The 26,089-nt window shown below is 39.5% G+C and overlaps 1 protein-coding gene across 3 annotated transcripts in view; it reads left to right on the plus strand.

The window, feature by feature from the left end:
• Positions 1-26,089, plus strand: part of LOC126273465 (E3 SUMO-protein ligase PIAS3) — a 231,086-nt gene that overhangs the window by 122,561 nt on the left and 82,436 nt on the right. For all 3 annotated transcript variants that reach the window (XM_049977025.1, XM_049977027.1, XM_049977026.1), the window contains one exon: positions 23,898-24,138. In XM_049977025.1, the coding sequence (XP_049832982.1) occupies positions 23,898-24,138 (241 nt within the window). The remainder of the gene's footprint in view (positions 1-23,897; positions 24,139-26,089) is intronic.

The raw sequence follows: 26,089 nt of genomic DNA on the forward strand, positions 1-26,089 counted from the left end.
ATTTTACACTTCAAGTGGACAAAGCAACTGACATTCATTCATAAAGATGCTCATTTGGTAGCTTATGTTAGTTTTGTTGATGAATTTAACATTCAAGAGGAATTTGTTTTCTGTGAGACAATACTGAAAACAGCTACAGCTGAAAGCTTTTGTGACATGCTCAATACTTTTCTCAATCAAAATGGTATTTGATGCAATAGATGCAGTGGAGTATGCACATGTGGAGCTCGCTCAATGTCTGGAATTTTTGGTGGATTGCAAGCAAAAGTTAAAGCTGTAGCTGCTGATGCTGTATGGATTCACTGCATGATACATCAGGAGGCTCCGGCCGCTAAAGAACTTATTCCACCCCTTCATGAAGTTCTGCAAACAGTTGATATTATTGAGGCAAAATCTATAAATTCGGGGCTTTTTTAAGTGCTATATCAGGAGATGGGTGATGAACACGCTAGTTGCTCTTTTTTTAGTAATGCTCAATGGCTTTCAAGGGGTGAAGTATTGAAAAGAATATTTCAACTGAGGAATGAGTTATTCTGTTTTTTAAAGGATAGAGTCACTCTTTGGCAGACTGTTCCAACAACAGAGATTTTTGATTTAAAACAGCGTGAGAAACTAAATATTCGTAACACTTCTCTTCAAAGTAATTGGGCAACTGTTATTTTGGAACGAAAAGGTAAAGGTGTTCATAAAGAAATAGGAGCTGTGGCAAAACGGAATGGAGAGTGACATACTAGATATGCTCCCTACAATAGTGTCGCTGTTAGAGGATACAGATAATCCGATACTTCAAATGGCTATAAAAGCTTGCTTTCTTCATCATCTTGCAACATTAGAAGTTTACTTTGAGAAATATTTCAGCAATGATTTTGATAAATTTAATTGGATTAAAAATCCATTCATAAATTCTCCTGGACCATCATTTATAAATATAGAACAACAAGAACAACTTATTGAATCCACTTGTGATACTTTACTGAAAAGTAAATTTAATGAAGTGCCTTCGTTGGAGTTATGAATATGTATTAGTAAGGACTTTACAGCGCTTAGCCATAAAGCAGTGAAGATCCTGATTCCTTTTGCAACAACATAGTTGTGCAAGACTGGATTTTCAGCTTTGTTAACTGTGAAGTCAAACTACCGTTCAAAGCTAAATGTAAACAAAGAACTTTTGAGTGGCTCTTTCTGCTGTTCCTCCATGTCTTGAGGAACATTGTTCTCCAAAGTAAGCTCATCGATCACACTGTACTTTTTAATTTAAATTTTTATTGCTCTTGTAGTTCTCGTTTCCTGAATTGTAAATAATGTTCTTGAATAAATGAAAACATGCTAAAAGACAAAAAAATTGTTCCATATTTTTGTTACAATAAGTCATGTTATTTTTTGTTTCTGCTGTGTAAAATACTTTTAAATCCAGTTTGGCAAATATAATAAGGGAAAATATAAAATATGACTACTTTTATTAATAACAATAGGCTGGGGTGCTGATACTATTTTTCCAAGTGAAAGGGGGGGGGGGGGGGGGAAGGTGTAAAAAAAGTTTGAGACCCACTGATCTAGAGAAATCATTCCTAACCATCCAGAATCCCAACCCCCCCCCCCCCCCCAGTAGTATCCAGTAATCATGCACCTTAGCTTGTGTACTCTGGTGAGAGCTTATCAGAAGATTCTCCCAAGAAAAAAGGCAGAGAACATGCTGTTGTAATTAGTTACAGTACAACATGACCTGTAGACTGAATACAACTAGATTTCACTGATGCATTAACAACTTGTACACAATATTTAAGTAACATTCAGAAGGAACCATATCTCTCTCTCTCTCTCTCTCACACACACACACACACACACACACACACACACACACACACACACACACACACACACACACACACACACACGCCGCATGCATGACCTTTTGAAAGTATGCGCATGCATCACTGCAGTCCTCCTTTCTTATGGAGATTCAAAGACATCTGTCCTCATCTGCTGACCTCTGGGTAGGATGCCGATGCCATGCTGCAACGGGAGCGTATGGCCTGAAGTACTTTGGACATGGACACTTTCTGCACCAACCTTCCCATGTCAAACCATACAGCAGCACTGGCGATGCCAGGGAGGCTGCATGGGTTGATGTCCAAGTGGACTACGCAGGTGGTGTAGCAGTGTCTTCAGCTTGTGCCCATGGAGTAGCTCCACTGGGCTGTTCTTGCCGAAAGGCATGCAATGGTATGAGGAAGAAACTGATCTAAGACAACATCAAATGAAGAGTTGGCAACATACTTTTTCATCTGAGTTTTGAACGTTGGGACTAGGTGTTCCGTCTGGGCCACCTCACCATCAGATTGTGGATGCAAACCCTTATGATGAAAATTATCGACTAATCTCGGACGCTAACGTCATGGGCCAGCCTTTGAGTGAAAAAATTTTGGACGACGCTGTGATGGTGGCAGTTGTGGGGTGAAAACGCAATGAACGACATAGGGAAAGCTATAATGTGCATCAACAACCAACAGCCAGTAAACGCTGAGAAAAGGGCCATCAAAATCCTCGTGTATAAGGTCTCATGCATGCAATAGCATGAGCCACTTCAGTGATGACACCCGTGAGTGGGGGGGGGGGGGGGGGGGGGTCTGCTTGGTATGGCATACACTGAACAGGAGGCAGCTAGGTGGGTAACGTCACAGTCCAAGCCGAGCCAAAACCCGTATTTACAGGCCATTCACTTTTGTGAATGATAAACCCCAGTGATCTGGCTGTAATAAATGGAGAATCTCTGAACGAAGTGCAGAAGGGATCATTACCTGAGGGGTCTTGTGATCTGTGTCTAAAAGCAGAGCACGATCCACAATAGAGTATCAGTGTCAAAAGATGTAATAATTACAGAGGGGGTCGGATGCACGAGAAGGTGGTGAATTCGGCCACCCATGTTGTACGAATGTTATGACCCTCATCAAAATGGGATTTGAAGCTACAGCCTTTGCAGTCCATGTGCTAGTTACAGGAAATCTGCTCTGTGGTGACATCAATGTGGAAACAAAGCAATTCCTCCTGATCAAATCCTGGGTCTGGATTGGCCGGCAGGCGGGACAAAGCATCTGCATTTGCATGTTCAGTCATAGGGCTGAAATAAATCTCATGGTTGTAGCATGAAAGGAAAAGAGCCCAACGTCGAATGCAGTGTGCCGCTTTATTTGGTAATGAAGCAGAAGGACTGAATAAGGAAACCAGTGATTCGAGATCGGCGACCGGATGGAATTCAGTACCATAAAGAAAACCACGGAATTTCTGCACAAGGGAAAAGCTTCCTTTTCTAACTGAGAGTACCTAGTTATAGCAGGAACCAGCTTCGTTGAGGCAAAAGCAACAGGTCGTGCAGAGCCATCGAGATATCTATGAGCCAGTACCACCTCCAACCAGTGCTGAGAAGTATCAGTCGCAAGCACCAAGTGGAAGCCTGGTTGGTAAGTCACTAAGCAGAGCACAGACTGCACTGTGATCGTAAGAGTGGAAAACACGGTTTCACAAGCCGGCAACCAGTGAAACTGAGACCCTTTGCACAGCAAACTATAAAATTATACCCAAATAAAAAAAAAGGCTCATTTTTCACTGCAATAGTGACAATCCAGTGCCTTACTTATTTGTTTAAGAATGTAAAGTCTTACATTAACTTGTTTTTCTGGAATATTAGGTACCGCATTTACTCAAATCTAAGCCGCTTTTTTTCCGGTTTTTGTAATCCAAAAAACCGCCTGCGGCTTAGAATCGAGAGCAAAGTAAGCGGAACTTCTGAAAAATTTGGTAGGTGCCGCGACAACTAACTTCTGCCGTCGAATATATGTAGTGCTGCACAGGCGTGCTTTGCAGGCACAAAGATAAATACTTTCCCCAAAACCTCTCTGCGACAGTAAAAAAAAAGGGGGGGTTGGGGGGGGGGAGACGACCTTTCTTCTCCGCCCCAACTTTCGACCACTGCGTTTTATACTATCCAATGAAGTAAATACAGATTCCGTATTGTTCATCTTCGAATGTAGCAGCATTTCAATGTACTACGAAAATCCGACTGGCAAGACTGTTAGGGATGTTTGTCAATATGCTTAACTCTACGTTCTGAATTTTTTCACCTGTGAGAAGAGATGGTTGCCAATAGGAACTTTTATGAATTGTGAATCACATGCAGTGTTCTCTTCGACATAAGAATAATACGAATATAAACATTTTACCTTGTATTCTTTTGTGTTTGCTGCTATCTCATTTAAATCCTGTCTGCCTAATAAACTACGAAACTAGGGTGAGACAGCAGCAAATGAGGAAGAACATACATATCATGTCATGTTTATATTCGTATTATTCTTGTGCCTAACAGTGATACAGTCAGAAATGAAGCACGGCAATTGACTAGATTTTTAAATCTAAGATGACTCTAATTTCTGTGCAGAATGTAATGTACTAATGAGGTGCCTGCAAAGATTTTCATACCGAGAAAATTTTTCGCTAAACTCTCGTTCAGAACATCTTCTATCATAAGCAGTCTATTATTTGGTTCTTGTTGATCATTATCAAAGAAAGCAGCAGTGTAAGTAACAACAAATAGCACTCTCTTGCAATTGTTTTGCTAATGAGATGATTCCTCTCTCTCTCTCTCTCTCTCTCTCTCTCTCTCTCTCTCTCTCTCTCTCTCTCTCTGTTTTTTTTTTTTTTAAGCGGCGGTAGCGCGCACAAAAGCAAGCCATGCCGCGAGCGGGGACAGGCCGTAAACACTGATTATCAGAATGCGACAAACAGTTCATGACACGGTACAGTAATGCATTTTCAGCTTAAGAGTGATGTAAACACTTACAACAAACAGATCGGCACTTACCAGATCAAAGCAAAATAAGCAATCAATTCAAACCAGATGAAGCACAAGAAAAATGAAAGGTACCCGTATAAATACGGACGGAGAGCATGGCGCATAGCAATGGCTACCTAGTAAAGCTTGCTTGCTAAGCTTAAGACTCGAACCTACTGTAGCTGTATTGTCATTCATTCAACCTAAATTGTGTCTCATATTACAATGGACCAACCTTGTTTCGATTTGGTGGTGCGGCCTAAATCTTTTCTCTCCCCTTGAATTTCGAGTCTCAAATTTCAGGTGCGGCTTAGATTCGGGAAAATTATTATTATTATTATTATTATTTCATTGAGATCGAGTCTCATTTTTCAGGTGTGGCTTAGATTCGAGTGCGGTCTAGATTCGAGTAAATATGGTATGTTCTAAAGATCGAATGTGGATTTTATGATACATCTGGTAGCAATATGGCGTCTATTGTAGTGCCCTATGGCTCCTCTGTGGGGTCACGAAACACAAATCATAAGATATTTGGAGAGATCACGCTCAGTATATCCAACAAGCAATCCATCATATTGTCTATTTTCAAATTCAGCAACAATTCTATTATTGCCCCAAATGTGTGCACCATGTGTATAACTTGGCCAACAGGTTACCACATTCAGAATTTTCGCATTGGCATCATAGCTGATTTTGTATTGATAGAGAAGAAATTCTTGTGATTTCCATGTATTTTTGGTTGTGCTACAGAAGGACAAAGTATGGGTCTATCTACACAATCAGTGGCCCCTGTGACATGTGAGAATCCACCAGTTCGGTAGAATTCCCTTTTGTTCCTTGATATATCTTCTGTGTTCTATGGCTTGGATGCATACAGTGGCTTTAAGGCAATTAAACTGTTTATCACACTGTTGAAAGCTCTTCCAGCAGTAGTACGATGGATGTTAATGAGGTGCCCTGCTAGTACCAGTGCGAAAGATCCGTAGTCCACGAAGAAATTGCAGCCTACAGTGTGTTTAAAATTAGTTGCAACTTTTACAGCTCTGTGGAGGAATGTGTAGTTGCCAGTGTATTCTGAGCGCATCAGCAGGTGATGATAACACCTGGCCTACTCGGCACGGAACTTGTCAGGCTCGCTCGCCTGCATGAGCAGCAAGTCGAGCAAGTTGGCCAAACTGTGCTCTTTCTCAAACAGTTTTAAAGGAACTGCTCGCTAATAAATAATTCTCGCACATCTTGTAGCTTGCTTTGTCAGCCTCATGATGAACTGCCTATCATATCGCCAGTGGCCCATAGTTGTGATATTTCCTTATTATATAAAGTACTGCAAGAAATCCTTAAAGTTTGCAATGGAAAAATGTGTTGCTATGAATTTGTTTTTGGTGCTTGTTATGTCAAAAAACTGGGAAGAATATCACTGTGTGTCTCCATTCTCAAGAAAATGGAATGAACCTAAAGAGCGCTGTCATAAATGCAAGTGCCAGTGAAAAAGCCAAAATGAAATGTTCACAAATCCCTTATATGTCGTAAATGGTCTCCGGATATCGAAACAAGATTTTCGATAGAATGCAAAGAGGAGAGTATTTGCCATGGGATTAATATGTGAGACTTACACATATGCCGCAATATTCTAGGAACCACAGATTTTTTCAGTGAAATAACGTAATTTTCAAGGAATAGCATTAGCTGGCGAAACGAGAATAGCTGTGGGTAAGTGAAGATGTTACATGTTAATGTTTATTCTGTATATGGGCTTCTTCATAAACTGTTGACCTGTATTGCCTTAAATTGCTAGTCTAATATTATACTGTTTCAAGATTCTGTCGCAATTTATTTTTCTACTGCAGTAGAATGTTGGTGACACTCTGCTGTGTTTTGGCAAAAGATGCCGTTTTTAACATGACAAGAGAAGTTACTTGTAACTAAAAACTTGGCACAGTCCTTCATGAATCCCTCTCTTCAACTGCCTTCTTGCTGTGATACTAGCCCTGTGGTATAATATTTGCAATGGCTTTGTTTGTCAGCATTTCAACTTCACTGAGCGTAAATTTCTTGTTGGTTTGTGCCGCATTAGTTTTCACCTAGCCCCATATAGAGTTGTTGGATTTAAATGAGCATGATTTGGAGGGATCCTGATTAAAGTGTATACCCTTCACCGTTATTTAGCTTGTCGACCTGTTAGTGTGGAGTGTTTGGCTTGTACAGCATTGTAAGTTCTTATCCAATGGATCATTTCTTTCTACTAAGAGCAAAATATCTGCTTTATCCGTCAGAACAGAGTGGCTTGTGCATTATCCATTACTGTTGTCGAATTCGGAGTGATATTTTGCAACAGAACATTATCCTCACAGTCAGTGAATGTGTCCTTAGATGACAATGTTTAATGCAAACCTTGTGTTCAGATGTTCTGCACTGTTGTCATTAATCCAACACCAACACAGAACACTTGTTCATAATACCTAACAGCTACAGAGCACCTCAGTGCCAGAAAATACCACTTTACAATGAGAGCTGATGAATGCAGATATGAATCTAACATGTGACACCACTTGGTACTGTTTATTCACAGTGTGGCAACAGAAGTGCTTTACCAGCTGATCTGCAGGCTGCATGGTAGGGAAAGCCAGCTTGCCTTTGGAGTTACGTGGGCAACAGTGTCACATCCATTCCTGTGTGCCAAATGTCAAAAGCCTCAACTAATTTCAAATGCACTATAGGAGATAAAGTATAATTCAGTAGCGGCTCCAACTTACCAAGAAGCAGCTCATAGGATTCCTTAAGAAACCCAAACTGCACTTTGAAATCATCATCTGTATACATCACAGATGGTTCTTTTTCTCCATTAAAACAGTCATTCTTCCTCCATCTCCATATATTTTTTTGTTGTCCAGGTAATACAAAGAATTTGATATTATAACATGCAGAAACCAGAAAACACATTTTACTATCTAACTTCACTCTTACTACTGCTTAGGAGTAAATTTTGGTCTCATTCTTAAATTACTAACATAGGAATGTACTCTATGATGGTTCTCTCCTAAAGTTAACACAGTAAATAAATTTGCTTCAGAAGTAAATGAAAAATTCGCTATTGTAGTAATTTGCTCCTTTAGTTTAATACTGTCGACTGGAAGTAGCCGATCCCTTGTCTCTTAGTAACTTACTACTTCAGTTTCACTTACTCTTGGCCACTGCTCAACACCGTTAGTGGCACTTGGTGTGTACTATTTTTACTGTTGAGTTGTTTACTACCCTGAATTTTTTAGATTTAACAAAAAAAATTATACCCTAGACTGCATTATTAAATTCATATTTTACAGAATTTTGTTGGATCTCTACAACTGCATTTCTAATATTTTCTGGGTCTCATGAACAAATACATCGAGTTTGGTCTCACACGATCGCTGTTTCCGGAATCCATGTTGATTCCTACAGAGTAGATTTTGGGTTTCCAAAAACGACGTGATACTCGAGCAAAAAAATCATGTTCTAAAATTCTACAACAGATCAACGTCTGAGATATAGGTCTATAGTTTCGCGCATCTGCTCGACGACCCTTCTTGAAGACTGGGACTACCTGTGATCTTTTCCAATCATTTGGAACCTTCCGTTCCTCTAGAGATTTGCGGTACACAGCTGTTAGAAGGGGGGCAAGTTCTTTCGCGTACTCTGTGTAGAATCGAATTGGTATCCCGTCAGGTCCAATGGACTTTCCTCTGTTGAGTGATTCCAGTTGCTTTTCTATTCCTTGGACACTTATTTCGATGTCAGCCATTTTTTCGTTCGTGCGAGGATTTAGAGAAGGAACTGCAGTGCGGTCTTCCTCTGTGAAACAGCTTTGGAAAAAGGTGTTTAGTATTTCAGCTTTATACGTGTCATCCTCTGTTTCAATGCCATCATCATCCCGGAGAGCCTGGATATGCTGTTTCGAGCCACTTACTGATTTAATGTAAGACCAGAACTTCCTAGGATTTTCTATCTAGTCGGTACATAGAATTATACTTTCGAATTCACTGAACGCTTCACGCATAGCCCTCCTTACGCTAACTTTTACATCGTTTAGCTTCTGTTTGTCTGAGAGGTTTTGGTTGTATTTAAACTTGCAGTGAAGCTCTCTTTGCTTTTGCAGTAGTTTCCTAACTTTGTTGTTGAACCACGGTGGGTTTTTCCTGTCCCTCACAGTTTTACCCGGCACGTACCTGTCTAAAACGCATTTTACAATTGCCTTAAACTTTTTCCATAAACACTCAACATTGTCAGTGTTGGAACACAAATTTTCGTTTTGATCTGTTAGGTAGTCTGAAATCTGCTTTCTATTACTCTTGCTAAACAGATAAACCTTCCTCCCTTTTTTTATATTCCTATTTACTTCCATATTCAGGGATGCTGCAACAGCCTTATGGTCACTGATTCTCTGTTCTGCACTTACAGAGTCTAAAAGTTCGGGCCTGTTTGTTATCAGTAGGTCCAAGATGTTATCTCCACGAATCAGTTCTCTGTTTAATTGCTCGAGGTAATTTTCGGATAGTGCACTGAGTATAATGTCACTGGATGCCCTGTCCCTACCACCCGTCCTAAATATCTGAGTGTCCCAGTCTATATCTGGTAAATTGAAATCTCCACCTAAGACTATAATATGCTGAGAAAATTTATGTGCAATGTATTCCAAATTTTCTCTCAGTTGTCTCCCCTTCTTCAGGTCAGAGCTCTGAAGATGCTGTTTTACGGGGACTAGGTCATCAACCTTGTATTGAGGTTTGATAGCATCTCGTTATGTCTACTTACTCGTTGTTGTGCCCTTTCAACTAAGTTCTTAGAAACTATTGTTTGATTAAGTTGGTAATCAACAGTTGGTTGTTCCGGCCACGTAACACATATAATAATGGGTTCTCCCATAAAGGGTTTACCTATTACTTCCAAAGTTGTTAATCCAGTTTATAAATGTGATAATTCATTTAAAATAAGTTCAGAGTCTTTAACCTTTGTTGCCCATGACATACGAGGGCTGCTATATATATTTCTGGCCTAATAATGAAAATACGAATATTTATCAACGAAAATGGTTTATTGTTTTTCAAAATATTCTCCATCAAGATTTATACACTTTTGCATGCGCTCAAACCAATTTTCGAAGCACTTTTTCCACTCCGATTGAGACACCTCCAAAACATGGTTTTTGAATGCTGCAACAGCATCTTCTGGCGACGAAAATCGTTGACCACGCATTTTTTTTTCTTGATGTGTGGGAATAAAAAGAAGTCATTGGGTGCCAAGTCAGGGCTGTACGGCGGATGACCCATCACTTCGACGTTTTGGCCGGTCAAAAAGGCGCTGGTTTGAGCCGATGTGTGACAGCTCGCATTGTCATGGTGCACAATGATTCGTCTTCTCTTGTTCATTTTTCGAATTTCTCCGAAGACTTCAGGCAAACAAATGGTGGTGTACCACTCAGAATTGACCGTCCTACGTTGCTCAAGCGGAACAGTCGCCACATGAGCAGTTTTGCCGAAGAAACAGGCGACCATTTGCTTCGAAGTGCTTCTTCCACGAACAACTTTCGTTGGCTTTGGCTCGTCTTGGAAGACCCACACGGTCGATTGCTGTTTTGTTTCGGGCTCATACGCATAGATCCATGATTCGTCACCTGTGACGATCTTATAAACGTCTTTTGAAGCACCGCGATCGTATTTTTTCAGCATTTCTTTACACCAATCCACACGAGCTTTCTTTTGAGCGATTGTCAAATTGTGCGGGATCCAACGAGAACAAACCTTTTTTACGGCCAGGTGTTCATGCAATATCAAATGTATGCTGGTGGGAGAAATGCCTAGGCATGCCTCTATCTCACGGTATGTCACATGACGGTCTTGCATTATCAGTTCACGTACGGCATCGATGTTTTCTGGCACAACGGCTGTTTTTGGACGACCTTCAAGGAATTCGTCTTTGAGCGAGCGTCGGCCACGATTGAATTCGTTGTACCAGTTTTTCACAGTGCTATAGGATGGTGCCTCGTCGCCATACAAAGATTTAAGTTCATCGATGCGCTCTTGTCGTGATAATCCACGTCGAAAGTTGTGAAAAATGATCGCACGAAAATGTTCACGAGTTAATTCCATTTTTGTGCCAAATTGATTTCTTCAAGTCCCTGTAAAAGAAAAAAAATTATCATAAGTCAAAAAGTTCTGAGTACATTTATGCTAAAAAATGTCAAACTTTCCAATGGAAATGTCAGATTGCACCTGGCAACACTTAGTGTTGCCTAGGCCAGAAATATATATAGCAGCCCTCGTATTTTTCATAGCAGTAGGTGCGGCATAATTTCCCAATTTCTATCATATCCCTTTCACATGGGTTAGTAGACGGATTATAGTTGGAGATTAATACTTGAAGAATATCTTCCCAAGCTAGAAATTCTTTAAAATCGTTACTAACAAACTGAGGTCCATTATCGGTGAGAAACTGTTTTGGTTTGCCTACCTCCAGAAAGTATTGTTGCAGACAGTGAATCATGGTTGGTGTATTTGCTTTCTTAATAGGATACCGTTTAACATACTTGGACCAACACTATGAAGACAAAAATGTATGACACTCCTTCCTTTCATTTTGGAATTGTTCCAAAGAACTGTGCTGCTGTAAGATTATGGTAATGCCTAGGAATGATTGGATACATTTTGTATTTAACATGAGTGTACTCTGTTTTACCTTTTGACAGGTTTCACAAGTCCTAATTAAAGATGCTACCTTCTGCACTAGCTTCTTAAAATAATAGAACTTCTTCATATGAGCTATACATTTCTTTATTCCCGAGTGTACTGTCCCTCCAAAATAAACTGTGACATATATTTTTCCACCTCTCTACTTAATGAAGAGGTAAGGAATTCTTGTTACACATAGCATATATTTCCGTAAAGTAGGTATCATGATGGATGTTCTTGGTTATTATTCAAGCCATATCTTGTATCCTGTTCTGTGGATATTCTACTGTCAAAAAATTAATCGCAAAAATTATGCCGGTCCCTTCCATACGTTTTAACTCTTTCATGTCTACAGATAACCTAGACAAAGCACCAGGTACAATATTTTCCGAACCTTTTATATACTGTATTTTAATGTCATATTCCTGTATCAACAACATCCACCACATTAGTCTATTGTGTAATAATTGACTACTCATTGAAAAGGATAGAGCTTGGCGATCCGTATATATATGTACTGGGTGATCAAAAAGTCAGTATACATTTGAAAACTTCATAAACCACGGAATAATGTAGATAGAGAGGTAAAAATTGACACAGGTGCTTGGAATGACATGGGGTTTTATTTTTTTTTATTTTTTTTTTGGGGGGGGGGGGGGGGAGTCACAAAATGTCAGAGAGATGGCGCTGGACAGCAAAACGTCCGTGATGGCTGAGAGGTACACCGGTATGTTACAGAATTGCATCATCCCCAGCCTGGCTGATAAACACCTGCTGGAACGTACAATGTTTGTGCAGAACGGCGCTCCACCCCATATTGCTAGACATGTGAAAGATTTCTTGCATGTGTCGTTTGGTTATGATCATGTGCTCAGCCGCCACTTTTGTCATGCTTGGGCTCCCAGGTCCCCAGACCTCAGTCCATGCGATTATTGGCTTTGAGGTTACCTGAAGTCGCAAGTGTATCGTGATCGACCGACATCTCTAGGGATACTGAAAGACAACATCCAACACCAATGCCTCACCATAACTCCGGACATGCTTTACAGTGCTGTTCACAACGTTATGCCTCGACTACAGCTATTGTTGAGGAATGATGGTGGACATATTGAGCATTTCATGTAAAGAACATCATCTTTGCTTTATGATGCGCCATCTGTCAGACATTTTTTGGGCTTTTTTATTTTTTTGGTTCTAATAAAACCCGATGTCATTCCAAGCAAGTGTGTCAATTTGTACATTCTACATTATTCTGTGATTTATTCAGTTTTCAAATTTATACTGACTTTTTGATTGCCCAGTATTTCTGACCCCTCAAACTAGTGTTTGGAATTTTTGGATACCCCATACTATTGCTAATAGTTCCTTTTCTGTGGCTGTATAGTTTAATTCATGTTTGTCGAGACTCTGGCTAGCAAGAGCTATAGATCTGTGATTTGTACTTTCCAGACCCCACTCTTCTTGGAAAAGTTTTGCTGCTAAACCATAGATGGATGCCTCTGTTGAAATTTTAAATGGCTCTTCCATAACCAGGTGCTGTAATATGGGTGATTCAGCCAGTGCTCTTTTTACAATTTCAAACACATCATTGGCCTTTTGATCCCAAACCCACGGTATTCCCTTCCTTAATAAACGTAAAAGTCTTAGGTCGTTCAGCTCTGTATATATCGTCTATAGTACCTGGCCATTCCAATAAATCCCTTCAATTGTCTTTTATTTCTAGGGGGTGGACACTCCTTAATCGCCTTTACATGTTCTGTATCTGATCTAATTCCTTGCACTCCTACGATATTCCCTAAAAACTTAAACTCTTGCCTCGCAAAGTGCAATTTAGACAATTTTACTGTAATACCTTTTCTTTAAACCTTGTCAGAGTTTTGCTCAAGATCGGGCAATCCTCTTCCTAGGTAGATGAGAAAACGAGTATGTTATCTATAAGTATTATTAAATCCTTTATCGATTCTCTTCCTAACGCGTCGTCCAGTGCCCGTATAAACATGGATACTAAGATATTTAGCCCGAATGGCAACACATTAAAATGATAAGATTTCCCATCAAATAGAAATGCTGTATATTTCTTTGATTCGTGATGTAACCGAATTTGCCAATATCCATCGATGTTAATGGGTCTGTCTCGTTCCGTCTCCATATGCTTATTCAAAGTACGCGCGTCTAGTACCAACTGCAGACCTCATGCAGCCTTTTTTACTACTACCAAGGGGTTATTCATGATGCTAGTGCCACGTTCTATTATGTTATTGTTAGTCATTTTGTCAATTTTTTTGCTTAACTGCTTCTTTTAAACTTACTGGTATTGGATAAGGCTTACAGAAAAACGGAGTACTATCTTTGATTTTAAATTTACATACATAGTCACTAATACTACCCAGATGATCAGAAAATACCATTTCATATTTCAATAGAATTTTAGATAAATCTAATTTTGTTGACTGGTTAATATTGGCGATGAGTTTATTTTGTTTTGTATGTCGGTATGGTGTGATACGTGACTTATGTTGTCAATCGCTGGTGACAGTCTTGCTGTAGCAGTTACTCAGACATTGACCCTCATGTGTTTGTTTACTAATATAGCGGTCCGTCACAAACTTTACACAATATTTGTAGTCACCTTTTCCAAAATAAAGAAGATTCTCCTCAAAATTCAATATTATGATAAATTCTGATAGCCAGTCTAGGCCAAATAACACATCCCTATTGAAATTTTCTATTACTAAGAGTGTCTGACGAAATGGGATATTCCCAATGTTGAAGTTCACCTGGGCCTTGTATTTTACAACTTTGCTCTTTGTTCCAGTAATACCGACTATGTACACTACTGTTACTGGTAATACCAGTAAGTGATATTTCGTTTGTAATGTGTTAAAGAAAATACTAGAAATAAGTGACACTTAATTCCCGGAATCTATAAATATGTTAACTTCAAAATCCTCTGCTTTTGCTATTATTATTGGTTGTGGATTAATGGCAGTTAAGCGCGGTTCTTCCAGTAACCACTATTCTTTTGTTTCTATTTTATGCGTGAAATTACCATCCTTATTATATATTTATCCAGATCGCAATACGTTTTCCTCTTTATTGGTAATCACTGGCTGGGTTGGCCGATGTGGACTCTTCGAGTATTTGCTGCACTAAATAATTATAAAAAGCCTTGTTATTAAGCTATTTTTAAACGTTTACAGGTGTTATAAATATAATATAAGTGTTGTTAAATTAGTGGAAGTCTCAGTAAAGTATAAAATAAAATTAAACGGGGTAAGAAGCGTATCTTTCTTCTCACGCCTGTAGCATGAATCCTAGGCCTAATCTCACAGGCGTGAATCGTAAGTAAGCAGTTGGTATAAATATAATATAAGTGTTGTTACATTAGTGGAAGTGTTAGTGAACTGCTAAAGAAGATTAAACGAGATAAGAAGTTTATTTTCCTTATCGCACCTATAGCACGAATTTTAGGCTTAATTTCACGCACGCTTATCGTAAGTAAACAGTGACTTATATGTAATCACCAGTTTTTTTATTCAGTATTCTTTCAATTATTTATATCTCCCTGAATAGTTTCTATGGTCCTTTGTTTTCATTTTAGTCAGTACTTAAATCAGTTTATACGATTTCTGTTTTTACCATGAGTGAGAAGTGTGTGACATGCCGTAGGATCGTTAGTTCCGGGGTATGGTATGATGGGTGCAATATGGTGTGATGGGTGCAGTACTTTCTTTCATTGGGGCGAATGTAGTGGCATGGGAAATGGGGACATAAATGAGGCTCACCAGTGGTATTGTAGGATCTGCAGTAGAGATAGGAAAATACTGGAACAGGAAGGGAAAATTGCAGCTCTTCAAGCTGAGCTAGACAAGGCAAGGGAGCATCTGGACAGGTTAAAGAGGGAGAAGGGTGAACAGAGGAGGGAAGTGGCAACAGGTAATAAGGGGGACAGGCAAAGGAGAGCATCAGACAGCTTTGTCATAAATCTTGAAAATAGATTTGACCTGTTGCCTCAGTCAGAATCAGATGAGCCTCCTGCAGCTGAAGCTGTAGAAAGGGCACAACAAGCTTTCAAGGACTTGAAAAAGGTAGGGAAATTTGTAAAGAGAAAGAAAGTTCTGTTGTTAGGCAGTTCCCATGGTAGAGGTGTTGGCCAACTAGTGCAGGAAAATCTAGGTCTAGAGTACCAGGTCACAAACTTTTTCAAGCCTAGTGCAGATCTGGGTCAGGTAACAGAGGATGTAGGTTCTTTATGCAAGGATTTCACAAAGGAGGATGCCGTGGTTATAGTGGGTGGTTCGGGAAATAGCATTGAGAGAGACTGAATATTCCATAGAGAGTGACCTGGTGAAGACAGCATCAGCAAAGAAACATAAGACTGTGGGATTTGTGTCTGTGTTGAGACATCATGATCGCCCTCATTTGAACTCTTCCGTGGGGAGGGTAAACTTGGAGTTGGAGTGGCTGCTTAGGACGGATATAGGGTCCCATATTGGTTTGATTCCTGTGGATGCTATCAATAGGTGGGACTACACTAGGCATGGCCTTCACCTCAATAGGAAAGGGAAGGTGTCAGAGGGATGCCTTTTTTAGGATAGGGAAGTGAGGAAAGAAAATGAGTGTTAAGAGAGATTGGCAGTCAAACTCAGTTTGAGAAAACAGATGAACAGGAGTAAATTTTAGCATACAGCCTCCATTTAAACCATGTTTAACAGAAAGTAATCAGAAACTGCCAGTTCATCTTCGCCAAAGCAGTTACAATCCCATTAGTATGCAGTATCAGTTATCTTTATTACACCAGAACATTCTGGGACTCAGAAATAAAGTTGATGAACTACTCATTTGTATCGATGAAATGCATTCATCTAACCAAATTGACATAATCTGCCTCTCTGAACATCAAGTGACCACTGGTATAGATATGTTAGACACTTCAGGATTTAAGCTAGCTTCCTAGTTCTTCAGAGTAGATATGGATGGAGGAAGAGTTGCCACATTTATTAAAAACTGCCATAAATTCAAGAACATTGACATTAATAAATTCTGTTTAGAGCAGCATTTACAAGCATGTGCAACAGAAGTAGAGTTCCATAACAGATCCTATATCATAGTAACTATTTACCGAGCACCTGCATGAAGTTATAATCTATTCATAAATCATCTAGTAGCTCTTTCGGGTTATTTAACAGGAAGACACAAAGAAGTTTTGATTGCTGGTGACTTTAATGCAGATTTTCTAATGCAATCTTCCAGTAAACATTTACTGCAGTTAGTAATGTTGCCTTTCAATCTAACTCACACTGTAAACTTTCCAACTAGGATCACTAAATCCTCAAGGACAGCCATAGATAACATTTTTATAGACAAATCAAAGGAACAAAATCAAGTTATAAAACCTGTTATAAATGGACTATCAGATCATGGCATGCTCCTTGTTTTAGATGTAAATTCTAAGCAGATTATCAAGACTGCTAAATCTGAGTACAGGAGAGTAGTCAATCAACCAAAAATGGGAGTGTTTTAGAAAACTGCTGAAAGATATGAACTGGAAAGATGCTTATAGTGCTCATGACATGAATGAAAAATATAACACATTCATGAACAATTTCAGTACCATGTTTGAAAACTGTTTTCCTCTAAAAGTTACTCAAATTAAACAGAAGTCTATAATAAAACCATGGATTACACAAGGAATAAAGATTTCCTGTAAGACAAAAAGGAAAATGTATCTTTCGACCAAGAATAGCTCCAATGCTGATGATTTAGCTAAATACAAGGAATACTGTAAAATATTTAAAAAAGTAATTCAGACATCTAAACAAATGCACTACGAGAAGAAAATAGCAAAGTCAGGCAACAAAATAAAAACAATATGGCATATAGTGAAAGAGGAGACTGGTAGAACCATAAAGGAACAGAACCATAAAGGAACAGGAGCAAATAGCACTAAGGGTAGATGACACATTAGTAACCGATGGGCATAGTGTGGCAAATCTATTTAACAAGTACTTTATAACAGTTACTGATAGAATGGGATTGTCAGGATCAGTAAATAATGCCCTTGAATACCTGAAACTAGCCTTTGCAAATAGCTTCAGGTACATGAATATGTCACTCATTTCACCAAAAGAAATAACTTCCATAATAAAATCTTTAAAAACAAATCATTCTAGTGGTTACGATGAAATATCAACAAAGTTAATTAAGGCATGTTCTTGTGAGTTTAATACAGTTCTAAATGACTTGTGTAACCAGTCAATTATAACTGGGACATTTCCTGACTGGCTAAAATATGCAGGTGTTAAGCCTCTATTCAAGACAGGGGATAAAGAGATACCATCAAAGGCATTCAATTGTGTGAACCACAACATACTTTTAAAGAAATTAGAATTCTATGGTGTCACGGGCAGTGCTGCAAAATGTTTCAATTCATACCTCGCTAACAGGAAACAAAGGGTGTCAGTGCAAGGGACTAGTGAATTAAGTCATCAGTCATCATCAGAATGGGAAGAAATTACATGTGGTGTCCCACAAGGATCCGTCTTAGGGCCATTGCTTTTTCTTGTGTACATTAATGATCTCTCAGCAGTTACACTACCAGAAGCAGAGTTCATTTTGTTTGCAGATATGACAAGTATTGTAATAAATAGTATTGTGAGTGTTGTTCTAGAAAGATCTGCTAATGATATTTTCATGGATATTAATAAAAGGTTTAAAGCCAACTCACTGACATTAAACTTCGAAAAGGCTCACTATATGCAATTCAGAAACTGTAAGAGGTTTCCACCCAGCATCTGCATAAAGTATGAAGAACAGCAGATAAAAGAGGTTGACAGTCTTAAATTCCTGGGATTACAACTTTATAATAAATTCAATTGGGAGTAGCACACCACACAACTGCAGAAACGCCCTAGCAGATCTGTATTTGCAATTCGAGTGTTAGCAGACATAGGTAACATACAAATGAAAAAGCTTGCATACTTTGCCTACTTTCATTCGATAATGTCATATGGTATAATATTTTGGAGTAACTCTTCAAGTCAAACAAAAGTTTTCAGAGTCCAAAAGCATGTAATACGTATTATTTGTGGAGTAAATTCACGGACGTCCTGTAGAAACCTCTTCAAAGAGCAGGGTATACTAACTACTGCCTCTCAGTATATTTACTCCTTAATGAAATTTGTCCTAAATAATATCTCTTTTTTTCCAACAAACAGCTCAGTTCATACATACAATACCAGGAACAAAAATGATCTGCACAAGGACTTAAAAGCACTTACTTTAGTTCACAAAGCAGTCCACTACTCAGGAACACTCATCTTCAATAATTTGCCAGCAAACGTAAAAAATTTAGTCACAAATAAAGATCAGTTTAAAAGGAGCCTGAAAGACTTACTAGTGGCCAACTCCTTCTCCATTGACGAATTTTTTAATAGAGACAACTGATGTATTGTATATATTCATACTATTAGTATTGTTATTTCAGCTTTCTCTCTTCTTCTTCTTCCTCCGTCCCCCCCCCCCCCTCCCCCCCCCCCCCACAACGATCTCCTCATCATAGATCTATGGAACGAAAAACTAATCTAATCTCAAATCTGGTTTCGAAATAGGGGTATTACATTACTACTTTGTACTCTATTACTGTTTGGTACAAATTCCTGTTATGTCACTGCTCCTATATTCGAAGGAGAATGCTTCTTCTGATCATTTTCGTTAACCTTTTTCCACTTACACTGGTGTAATCTAGCTAAATTGGCCTTGTGTCTCTTAAAATTGCTACTACTGTTGCTGCTACCCCTTCTGAAATTCTGATTTTCACTTGGATGCACATTCCTGTTATGGTCTTTGTTTAAGACATTAAGTGCTTCTACAAAGGATACTAATTCTTCTACAGTTTTCCATCCATTACATAGTATATCCTTCCTTGCGTAAATTGGTAAACGTCTTATTAAAATTCGCACCAACCCTTCTTCCTCTATGGGCTTATCTAAGTAGGCTGAGCAAGTTCAAGAGCGTCGAGGGGCAGTGCAGAGTGATACAGCAGTATTCAGTAACATTCGTTTATTCAGCTACTTTACAGTACTCGATGGTTGGAGCGTACTGTCGACGTTCTGCCGTGTGCTGTCCTGCAAGTCCAGGTATGTCAATGCCGCTGCTGCCACCGTCAAGATCGCCCAACAATGGAAGTCAGCCGCGCTCTCCCGGTCGTTGCACACCGGGGCGTTGCGACTGACGCCGCTCCAGTGCCCACAATTCCAGAGACTGCTACAGTCCCTGGACCTCACCGCCCTCCACCCCGTGTGGCCTGCTCTGTCCAACTATGGGACAAAGGTCGGTGTACTGGTCACTGTGGCCCTCGGGCCGCCTCTGCTCCCAGAACAGGACTAGACTCTAAGCTGTGCCCTCCTGGATGCTGTGCTGCAACTTGCCCTAGTGGTGCTTGCCGGATGGCAACACCCGCCGTCATCTCTGACACTGTTACAGTGCTGCTTCGCCTTCCCCAGCGTATGCCTCGCCCGGACCCCGGTACACCAGGTGGGAAGTGAGCGTGGCCCGTAGACTTGAGTGGAACCGAGCCCCTCCTGGACTCACTGCAGATCGCTGTCACTGCCCTCTTTCAGGCAGACCGTGCGATCTCAAAGTTCCTGGCTGGCATTCTGTTCCACCCCAGCATTGTGTCCACGGAGGCAGAATATAGCCTGAACAAGTACATAGAAAACAGAATACAAGTTTATGCAGAATACTTACAACATTGCTGCCAGACTGGCCCCTATAAGCGAAGACCAATGCAGGTCCATCCCGATGCTCAACTGACCTGGCACAATCTAACCCAATCTAAAATTGCCCATGTGTTTATATTGGTTTCTTCCTCACTTCTGACGTAGTGTCAGAGAGAGACAGAAATTATGGCAGGGATAAATTCCCAAACGTCAGCCACTTACAAATCGACACTCTTGGCTCTGACCTAGTGCCCCGCCAAATACATTGCAATAACTTAAAGCAACGCCACAGTTTCTGCCTCATTGTTGCTTCCCTCAAAACAAATCGTGCATGCAATACCGCTGTTGCAGCTGCGCGCTTGCGAATGCTATGTTTACCTTGCCTGGCCTCCTGGTTGTTGACAGTTACTACACTCTGCTAGTGGCCCCAGATTTCGTCACCCAACCACGCCTTCATTGAATTTTCATAAAATTTCCTTTTCCCTCGACTAGGACTGACACTAGCACAGCATCACTAGTTAAATGCCAGCCGAAATACTTTGCCGTCATACCCCATGAACTGTTGTAATACTTTGTGTCCCCCAAATCGGATATTAGTTTTTCCTGGGGGCACTTGCTGATCAATACTTCTCCTGAAAGTTTTTCTGGAAATCAGCCCAAGACGAAAAATTCTCTATGTTCAGTGTGCCCCACTCTGAAGCTTCTCCTAAAAGGTACCCCACCGGAAATTGTCTTTTTTGAAACTTCCCAGTTTTTCGGCAAGGCTTGATTAAACCGTTTCAGAAAATGAGTAGGATGTACTTCCCCCGTCTGGCTTAAACTTTGAAACTGCCTGGAGAGTACAGAATTTGCCCCCCATTGTAGGTCAGTCATTACCTCACTTGTTAACTCCATATTAGGAGAAGTCACCTTCTTGTCTGCCTTATCCTGGATAAGTTTGAATTGTTTCCATAGATTATCTATGCCTCTCTTAGTATCATTGCGAGTAAATTCTTAAGCTAAACTTGAAGAAACGTCGGTAATTACCCTTTTGGCAACTTTTTGGTCGATTATTTCCTCTACCTGTTTCCCCAGATGTTCCTTTGATTTGTCTATAAAAATGTTATCAATGGCTGTCCTTGAGGATTTAGTGATCCTAGTTGGAAAGTTTACAGTGTAAGTTAGATTGAAAGACAGCATTACTAACTGCAGTAAATGTTTACTGGAAGATTGAATTAGAAAATCTGTATTAAATTTTACAGTGATTTGTTAACATTAGAGAGATGTGTCCTTTTAAGATCACACACTTCATGAAATCACTATTTTCATTGCATATTTATCTCCTTGAGGGCACCAGAACAGATGAGATGTAATTGTGGCATTTAATTCTTCTTGTTCTGACACTCAGAATGCACTGTTATCCATTGTTACATTTCAGCAGAAATCCTGATGAGTCAGGCCTCCCTTTTGTAGCTTCAGCGCAGGGAGGGATTCATTGACATGGAGTGACCGAGGATACCAGTGTGAGAAATGATGTGGCTGTTACTAAGTGCTGTTAGCCTGCATCAGCTGTCGTGCTGTAGCAATGCAAGACTTTGAATCGGTGCGAGGAAGAAGAGTTTAGGTTGCGAAACGTAAACTGCTCTCAGTGAAGTCGACAATATGGTCATGACAGTCCTCCTAAGAGCCATTAAAGTGAGGTGAACTGACTTCAGCATGCTTCCAGTTAACATCCTGTCACATGACATTACCACATTTTAACGAATTGCTTTCATTTCTTGACTAGATGGCAGAAAATACTTTATTGGCTAAAGTGCCCTGAGTTTTAAGTGAATGTATAGGTTTGGTACAAGTTTAGCATTTTGCATTACATCATACCATTTACCTAATTGAATATAATTGGACAGATAAAAAAATCTACTTGCCTAGTGGCAGCAGGAAAAAATTCACATAAAGCGAAAGGAAATGTGCAAGCTTTCGGAGTCAGCGGTACCAGCAGTCCTAAAACTCTCCAGTCTTTTTCCTTCGTCCCTTGTCCTTACCCTTCAACCTTTCTGCCAGAAGAGTTACTGAGTCGAAAAACTTGCCCATTTCCTTGACCTTTAAATGTGTTTTTTGCTGCCACCTCTTGGTGAGTAGGCTTTTTATCTATACAGTTATTTTGTCAAAAATTGATTATCTTCATATACCTAATTTAGTTCTCAGAACTGTTCGTTACTCCCTGTGGAAGGAAAGAGGAATATGTCATGGAAGGTTAGAAAAGAAGGGCAGGTCATTCAGACTCCAGACTCGGAGAGCACAACATGTTGCAAAGAAGTTTGGCTTGAGAGGGTTCCAAGTGGCAAAATCATGAAAAACTGTCATTGGAATATACTCTGTTGCAATACATTAGTCAGTTTCTTTCTTATTATTTCCACCTCTAACTTCATTAACAAAGTACATTTCTTGTATGAACTTTTGCAAGTGTGCTTTGTGTGGATATCTGTGTGGAATTAAAATACTAAAGGCTCCTTATTTGATCAATATAATTTTCATGTACATTCTCATTTGGCTATTCTCGATCTTGTCTTCTCCGAGGAGTCTCATCAGTGTCCATGTGGTGTTGGAAACTCCATGATGTACTTGCTGTGATGTAAAAGTGTCCGCTGGTGAATTCCAACTGCCACATACCACCTAAGGAGTATACCAAACAAGTAATAATACAATACCAACAAATATCTTCTCCAACACGTGTATCCTATGCAAAAATGCCAATCTATGCACTTCTGGAAGTATGTGGTTTAGTATAATATTAGTAATTGATAGAGTTCTTCATTGCATATGACAATGAGGGCGTAGAAAACTTTGCATTCCTGACTTTAAGGCAAACACCCCAAATTTAAATATGCTAAAACTATGTACCCTCATAGCCTCCAGAGAAAGGTACTGTTCAGCAGTTCTGTCTTATAATAATCTCTAGTGAATTTTGATTTTGCTACTTATGCCTTCATGGCTCTTGATGTGTTTACAGAGTGGCTGGCTCATCACCCTTTCTTCCCTAAGTGATCAGTCACAACATTTCTGCAAATCCATTGTATAAAATCTGTTCTTAAGATATTAGTAAAATTATGGTGAGCACAGGGCAAGTTTTATATATTGGAGGCCTTCTGTATGAAGATTTTAGTGAAAATAAGTTGGGGTGGAACAGTCAATAAAATTTCAGTCAAGTATTTAAGAAGTTGTCTCAGAACATTTTAGTAAGGGTGCTGTTTACAATGTTGTTTAGCTCCCTAGTCATAGCCCCACCCCATCAAAGACCCTGGTGTAGCTATATTGTGGAAATTTCAGAAGTTCTGAATAAATAGTTCTGAATAGTAGTGCATGTTCGCTACTTGGCCCATCTCTCTTAAATAAACTAACTTCATAACTGCTGAGCCACACAGCATGATTTATTAGACAAAATAACCTCTTCAGTCAGATCATACATGCTTAAAAAAAGATATCACTTGGTATCTGACAAAAGTAATGTCTTACCATAATATTGTGATTGATAAAGATGAATCTGTGTTAAATGATAGACTTTTCTCTGTAAATGTAATTTGTTTATGAAGTCTGCAACTCGACAGGATTAATGTTGTGTGGTTTACTGAAGTTTATCCAGTCACCATTTGTTAATAATTGTTCTTTTTTTTCCAGAACCCAATACCAACAAATAAGCCTGGTGTTGAACCAAAGAGACCGCCAAAGCCTGTGAATATTACTCCTATGGTGAAACTAAGCCCCACTGTTCCAAATACGATAAACGTCACTTGGAATTCAGATTTTGGACGGGGTTATGTGATAGCTGTGTACTTAGTACGGAAACTGTCATCATCGGAACTGCTTCAGAGGCTAAAAGCCAGAGGAATAAGGCATTCTGATTTTACCAGAGGGCTCAGTGAGTTGCTAAATATTTTGAACCTGACAACATTTGTTAATGTGACTTAATGTTTATAACATTTGTTTATTTTTATCCTAGCCTAAGGTGTCATTTCATTACTTTTACTGGTAGTTAAGAGCAGAGTTGTACAGAGTTAATAGTTCTGCAGGCTGCAAATCCCTCACAGTGGCTACATAAGGACTGCAAGGAAAAGAGAGTTAACATCAGTTGTTTCACAAGCATTACCAACAGGGTGTTTACATCCTGGAATTACCAGAAAATCCCAGAAAAATGCAGGAATTTATTCATCTAAGGAAAAACTATGGAATGTTTCTAGAATTGTGGAATTTTTCACAATTTCAATTTTAGGTTAATTTTTCGTGATGTTAACTCGTAATAACTGACACACTAACAAATAATTTTACTTCAGCCTTCTACTGCAGAATAATACTGTAGCAATAACACACACACACATGCTTTAGTTGCGAAGAAAATCTGCTTTTTAAAACTACAAAACACAGTACACATACAAGTGTCTGGTGTCTGTTGGAAACAAAATGTGTCAAAGGCTTTAGGACAAAGTCTATGCAACATTTCATAACAGCAAACTGCTTTCAGTGAGTATGATGTCACAACTGTTTACACAGGGTGTATACGACTCGGGAATTTTTCATTGTTTTTGTTTTCAGTTAAATTTTTGTAATTATGACTGGTAAGAACCGATTCTCTGACAAAGATATATTACTTTTACCCCACTACTGCAGAATCATACTGCAGCAATAAAATATGAACGAGAGAAAAAACAAAAATAAAACTTATGTTGCAAAGGATATGCCCAATATACAGCAACAAATCACAGTGCTTATACAAGTGTCTGCCAATAGCAAAATGTGTAAAAGGCTTTAGGAAGGCGATGCAATGCTTTGTAACAACAAATAGCCTCCGATGAGCATGACGTCACAACTGCTTGCTTTAGATTCATTTGAGCAGTTGCTAGTGAGCTCATGCGCATGCACAGTTGAGTTGCATGTGAGGTACCTTCTCCCACTTCTGGCTACATAAGTGTGGCAGTTAGCTGTATATGCGATAGCAGCAAGCAGCCAGATGCTACCCAGAAGAAAGTTTACTTGCACGCCTAAGCTGTCAGATTCACGCATGTGCAACATGCCTGGATATAGGGAGCAGGGGCAAACCGGGGTATCTGCCCCTGGCGGCAATTTCTGGGAGAGGGTGGAAGACTTTTATTCACATGATTTTAAAACGCAACCCTGTTGAATAGCAGGTAAGAAAGATTGTGTTATCTTCTCGGCGTATCCAAGAAAATGAAATTTTTGCAGAAATATTTTTGCCAGAACACTACACTGGTAAGGGCCAGTTGTGAAAGTCCCCGGCTAGCAGCTGCTGAAGTTCTATTCTGGGAGTAGCACAGAGAACGAGATGTACGAACATGTGATAACCCCTAACCGGAGAATAAATGCAAGATAACTGAAACGGTGATTCTGGCAGGGTTAGTAAAGTTGACCAGAGAATAAATTTTTGACACTGGCAGGAATAGTTACAGAATTAGTGATGACAAGATTGTTTCTTAGAACGAGGAAGGATAAGAAACGGGACACACACAAATTATGGAAGAATATGACGATTCTAAATTTATATAGAAATTTCGTACTACTACTTTTCGATCTCATGCTTCAGTAGCTAGAGCGTATAAATGAAATGTGTAACTATTTCCTAACATGAAACTTTTTCTTATAGTAGGACAAATAAGCATTTGATATTGCGACTACGTGATTATATTCTGTCGTGTTATAAAAATGACCATTTAAGACAAAACAGTGTCGTTTATTCAGTGTGTGTTACAATTGCCGCAATATTAGGCAGACCTGTTTCGTGTTATCTAACAGCCAGTGACAAAATACACGTAATCAGATCGAGAAACCACACCAGTCATGGGGTACTATTTGTATTA

The sequence above is a fragment of the Schistocerca gregaria genome, chromosome 5, assembly GCF_023897955.1.
Source record: "Schistocerca gregaria isolate iqSchGreg1 chromosome 5, iqSchGreg1.2, whole genome shotgun sequence".
NCBI lineage: Eukaryota > Metazoa > Arthropoda > Insecta > Orthoptera > Acrididae > Schistocerca > Schistocerca gregaria.